Below are 6,161 nucleotides of genomic sequence, written 5' to 3'. Positions count from 1 at the left end.
GAAGTTTTTGAACAAAAGACTTAAGTTTAAATGAGGCACACTAACAGTTATGAATTTCAATAATTTAATGCTAACCAAGAGTACAAAGTGTGAAAGTCGGTGTCTCATTTACATTGGTCTTAAAAAAAGAAATCTACAGAAAGTGTTTACACTGCAGCAGATTTCAGTATTAGCACCTTGAAGAGAAGTTCTTGAAGATGACAGTATGGCAACACTGGTACGATACTAAATACAAACATAAACCATGTAACAGCATGTTTTCACATTTCTACATTAGAAAAAAAGTTACTTAAAAAGTACAAAACAGAAGTTCTTCAGTGTATTCACAGCTTGAGTAGAGACGGAATCAAGTGCTGGAGTAGAAAAGAGAAGGTTGAATGCTTTCAAGGCAATTATATTGCAAGTCCAAAGGCACTGACAATACAGTACATAGTCTTATTCTCCCATCTCACAGTGCAGGTTCCTACAAATAGAAAAAGGGGTTTCAGAGAAAGAAGAACATTACAGTGATTAAATGCATACCCTTATATGCATGTTTGTAATTGTTTACACTATGAGTCCTAAGAATGAAGCTTTCACAACAGCTAAGCATTTCATACATAGCAGAGTTAGCATCACACCCAAATGCAAAAAATACCAAACTGTATGCAGTTACTCCAAAACTATAGCACTTAGAAGAAAAGTATGCTGCCTAGTCTTGAGCGGACTAACATTAAAGCTGCAAGCTGAAAAATCCAACAGTTGTGTTCCTTACCGTCACTGGAGTTGTCCCAGAAGCAAGAGCTTGCTGTATGTAGCCCAGCACCATTCTTTTGCATAATCACACAGGTCACTGTTATTCAGTAGAGAAGCTTTTATTAATTTATCACTGACATTAATTAACATTTAGCTACATTTTTGCTTAGCCTAGTACATACATATACACACACATATATACATGCTTATGAGTAGTTTACAGACATGGTTCCTGCTAAGATCTTCCCCCACCCCACATCAGTGCACTGGACTGAACCAGCTTTAGTAGAAAAGAGAAAGTTGAGCTCACCAATATACTTGAAAGGCTTCCCCAGCTTTGTGAGTTGGCTTAGCGTTTGTTCCACCACGCTTGTTGTCCACTGGTTCACTTTGCTGTGCTGGTAGGCATTGCCACCTATTGCAGTCTCTATGGCCTATTGGCAACAAACACGTAAAATAAGCTGCACTGTTGTCAATCTACAAGGCACCCATTAAGCCATTCCAACGTGGAACACTGAAGATGAGACCCCATACCCACAGAAAAAATCCTAAATATTGCTTGTCCCATCTTGTAAGTGTTTTCATTTGAGCCAGGCACAGGGGAAATATCACAGATTCCACCCTCTCTTCATTTTGTGCTATTTTGCTTATTCGTAATTCCTACTCCAACGTCCTGAACCCAGAGTTATGAAAAGGCTCTTGCATTTAAACAGACCTGAAGAGAGTAAAAAAAGGCATACAACAATGGCTCATTCACACATATTCTTCTATGGAAATGAACTTCAGGTTTTTCAGCAGAATCACTTCTGTGAAACAAAACCCCAAATCAAAACAAAAGACCCATGTAGTTGCTGGCTACTAATAAAGCAGAAGCCTTCAGCCAAATAATCCATTTTACTTGTGAGGATAATTTCCCCTTTAAGATACAAAGAAAAGTACGTTAAAGCTGCATGTTTTTCATTGATACATTTTTTTCCTCATAGAAATTGTTTAAAAAATAACCACAAAATGATTTCAGATTCAGAAGAGCCAGAAGCATGTGTATTCAATTTACAGAGTCTGTCCAAAACAGTTGTTTTGCAACAAGAAAAAGATCGCATTAGTTTACAAGAGGAATTCTGGACACAAAACCCAAATCCCTCTGGAAATTTTCTAGACAGGAAATCCATGTTGCTTAGCAACAAGAATAGTTCAATCATTTCAAACAAACAAGAACTCATTTTGCAGCAAAAGTATCTCAAAAGAACACAGTAACATGCATATGCAGACAGCCTATTAAAAAACCCTATATGTTACTGAAACATAAAATCTATCTCTATAGGGTTTAACATAAAATATTCCCCTAGAAATTCTAATAGGGATACACGGCAACCAGAGAGGAGCATATGAAATTATTTTAATGATCTTTTGGATTTGTAATATGTACCAGAACTAAGGCTAGGTATAATTTCCACTTAAAGTATGTACATTGGTTAAATCAACAATTATCTATACTTCGATAGCAACCTCTCTAGAAATCTATTACATATCAGTTAACAAATTTTATTGAATGCTTTTTAGCATACAACATACTATACTTTCACACCAACAAAATGAAAATGTTAGTTTACCTCTTTAATGATGCTACTGACTTCATCAACAACAAAGGAAGTCTACAAAAAAATAGAATTTTAAATAATCAGTGGACACATTCTTCTGTTTACAGAGTTCAAGCTTTGTTAAGAACACGCACTAGAAGCTTAATTTATGCTTGTCAGATTTCTTGCAAGTCAGAAGATACCGAGTCCTCCTTTATTTGCTCATATGTGCTCTGGCTCGCTGAACCCAGTCAAGTTAACATTCTTTGCCAAATAATGAAAAGTAACAGATGGAGTACTATTGGCTGGCCTTTTGAGTCAAAGTTTTCAAATTTTAACTTGAAAGCATTTTAAAATAATATGTATAGCATTTTTGTACAAATATATTCTCATTTTACAATAAGCATTAATGTTCACAATTCACAGTGAGGTTGCAGAGATAACCTCAGCATTCAGACACAGCTTACAGTTGAATGAAACCGACATCTCCCGGGCACTGATGCGGACAAAACACCGATTCACAGCTCAAGGAAAAGCTGTCATGACAATCTTAGCTGCAGATGAGAAGAAAACTGCACCTTGGAAACCAAAGGGGAAATCTAGCTGGCTGTACTTCCCACCACCTTCAGCCTTCTCTCAGGCTGTGGGGAGTAGAGATTAAGCACGTGGAATGGGGACAGAGAAGGCCCCAACATTTTACTAACCTTAAAACTACTACCTGTTTCCTTGCATGATTAGTATGTTTTCCTGTTTCAGTCCTTCAGCTATTGTTGCCTCCCACGTAAGGTGGTTAAAACAAGCCACCACCACTGCTGGGGGCAGCCCACCACCCCCCGCAGCCGATCAAACAGCCGGGGAACCCTACCTAACAGGCGGGATCTCGCATGGCATGGCAGCGAGCCAGGCACCGCGTTTTTACTACAGGTATCTCACAGCCTCACTTCACAAACCAGAAGAAAGGAATCAGACAAAAGAAATCCACATAACAGCAAACTAATTATTTTTAGAGGACTGAATACGGATTCCAAAATTAACTTAATCAAGCATATGTCAACTGAGTTTTCACTGGGAGGTCTGTCAGCTTCTCCTGGTGGCAACATGAATAACAGCATAATTCATGTGTGTGGGCAGGATGTAGTTACACCTGCTCAGGAGAATTATTTATATTCATAAAACACTTGGTCAGAAGGTGAACAGTCCAGTCAACTGCAATGACATGCGACATTCAGAAATGTGTGAGCTGTTGAGTGTTCTCCCTGACAGAAGAAACAGCATGGCCTGGGAGACGTGCAAGCAATGCCTTTGCTCTATTCAGAGGCATCAACCTCCTCGCACACTTCAACATTTTTAAAAGCTTTTATGTGCTGTGGCAAACTGGCTTTTATTTGCAGCTTCTTGACTTTGAAATAATTTTAATATGCCTCATTTGTTTTCACAGTACTGAATTTTACGGGTGCTTACATTTAAGGTGCACCACTGCATTTAACCAATTAAGAGCTATAATTATCAAAATATATTTTCCCATAGAGGATAAGTTTAGAATACACAAGCCAGACGCACTGGCAGACAGGAAGCATGCTGTCAAGCAAGACGATAAACTACATACCAATTTTTCTTCACAGAGTCTATAACTCTGTTCACAAATGCCTCTAAGTGAACACAAACACAGCTCACCAAAGTAAACTGAATTAAATTCAACCTAAGTTCTCAAATGTATTTAGAAATCTAATTTGTATGGAAAGAACTGGGAAGGAGCCATAGATACATTTGAGAATTTGGTTCTAGAGTTGCTGTTGCTTCTGGACCCTCTCCCTTTTTTGTGATGAGTGTATACGGGCTTAGATGCATGACAAAACAGAACATAAAGTCCGCTATCAAGCTTTGTGTGCTGTAACTGAGATGCCAAATAATACAACAGTATTCCATCCTTTAATAAGATAATATAAGAACTCTTTGTATTAAAAAATAAAGGGGAAAAAAATCAGAAGCTCTGTGATTTCTCTGAACTGTTCCTTGGGCTCAAGGAAAGCAGATGTGGTTTCCAATATCTTGTTTAAAAGGGGAGTTCCAAGGCAAAAAATGCAAACTGCAAAGCAGTATTATTTTTAAGTAATTCTGAAGACGTTTTTGAAAACAGCTATAAAACTGATGTTCAAAACTGTTAATTACAATTTTTTAAAAATATCTGTAACTCTATAACACAGGTCAGGCCCAGCAATCAGGACAAGGCTTTTAGAACACCACAAGCCTGACACACCTTCATCCCTCACATTGCTTTGCTATTGTCTAACTAAGTCACACTGCAGCTGTTGAAGAACAATGCAGCAAATTGTCACAGCTCAGAAAAACCGTCCCTCTGCAAGAGGAACACTTGCTGGGTAGTCATTTAACGCGATAAAGACCCTTGATTTATCCGACCTTGTATCATTGTTAATGGGGTATAATGGGATAGCTGCCTCATTAGTACGCCTGTAACACGCGGACTGTCTGCTTTGAACTCTTCTTTCCGTACAAAACCATCTTATTCGAGTCTTCCCCACGCTGATCTAAACCGGACCAGCAAGCCTTCCACCACAACACACGGCTTCATTCTGTTAGTGAAGCCAGAAACCATGACGCTCCTGCAGCATTTTCTCTAAGTGATTTGCAGAAGCAACTTTCGGGAGAGAAGCAGGCGTGGGTCGATGCCAACGGAAGAGGAGCCCGGCGAACACCCGCCATGCGGACAAGGAGCTAGCCCACCGGCCCGGCCGGTGACCAGACCTGTTCCCGCTGCTGTTCCTTCCCGACAGCGAGCTCCCGGATGGGCTCTGGCCCGCCGGGCGGCAGGAACAAAGGCCGGGCCTGTCTCCAGCCGTTGCCGGGGACGCGCCGCTCAGACACGCCGCCAACCCCCGGCGTCACCCTGGGGGAATGCGGCAGCGGGTCGGCGCGATGCGGGGCGGGGGGCTCCCAACGGCCTCGAGGTCGCCCGAGGGGTGGGGTCCGGGACAGACAGGTAATCGCCTAAGACCCTCCGCCGGCCCGCAGCCCCCCGAAAGGAGAAAGCAAGGGACAGTCCCGAAGCTGCACACCCCCCCACCCCCGCCATGTCCGTTACCTCCTCCCCCGACTGGAAGTCGTCCATCTTCCCGGTGGAGCCCCTCACGCCGCCAAAGCGACAGCCCGGCACCTGCACCGCCCCCTCACCACTGCGCCCCACTCGCCGGCCGTTGCTCGCTGTGCGCGTGCGCCTGCGCCTCCAGCTCCGCGGCCCCGCCCGCGTCGGGCCACAGCGCCCGAGGCGCTTGCGCAGCGCTGTCCGCCGGCGGCGAGGCCCGAAAGGCTAGCAGTGCGCCTGCGCACTCCTGCGGGCTCCGCCCGCCCGCCTCTTGCTTTACGCCTGCGCAATGCGCTCCTCGCGTCTCGGGCGCGTAGCAACGGGGGGCGCCGCGGTTGCTGTGTCAGCCGCCGCTCCGCGACTCGGCCTGCCAAGCGCCCTGCAAGATGGCGCAGTTTCCATAGCGACAGCGGGCAAGGCACCTGGCCGGGACCCGGGTGGGGAGATGTCTATCGACGGGGCCGCCATGGCGTTGTCAAAAGCCTGCGCCCGAAGCCTGGGTCTGAGAGAGACAATGGTGCTTGTCACGGCTGTGGTTGTCATACCGCTAGCTTGCCGTTTGCGTTCGGCGGGCGTGCCTGCGGGGAGGTGGAGCCGAGAGGTCCTTTCCTGGGAAGGAGGAGCTGAGTCTGCTTTCTGGAAACGGAGCTTGGAAAGAAGGGCTGTCATGTCTGCCCGGGAACTGGATAAAAAAAATAACCAACAATCATGGAAAGACGTGAAGAATATGTGAATTCTTACACTTATAA

At 44.1% G+C, this 6,161-nt stretch overlaps 1 protein-coding gene across 1 annotated transcript; it reads right to left on the bottom strand.

Annotated features, from left to right (window-relative positions):
* Nucleotides 1-299: 299 nt before the first annotated feature.
* Nucleotides 300-5,439, bottom strand: DYNLT1 (dynein light chain Tctex-type 1; the record flags this gene model as incomplete). The annotated part of the gene is made up of 5 exons (XM_081998282.1): nt 300-463; nt 755-832; nt 1,046-1,169; nt 2,346-2,387; nt 5,413-5,439. The coding sequence occupies 5 exons, from the start codon at nt 5,437-5,439 to the stop codon at nt 393-395; spliced, it is 342 nt and encodes a 113-aa protein (XP_081854408.1). The 3' UTR covers nt 300-392.
* Nucleotides 5,440-6,161: the final 722 nt, after the last annotated feature.

This window comes from Phaethon aethereus (genome assembly GCF_964289735.1).
Source record: "Phaethon aethereus genome assembly, chromosome: 3".
NCBI lineage: Eukaryota > Metazoa > Chordata > Aves > Phaethontiformes > Phaethontidae > Phaethon > Phaethon aethereus.
The sequence above is the reverse complement of the archived record's forward strand: the minus strand, read 5'-3'. Positions and strand labels throughout refer to the sequence as shown.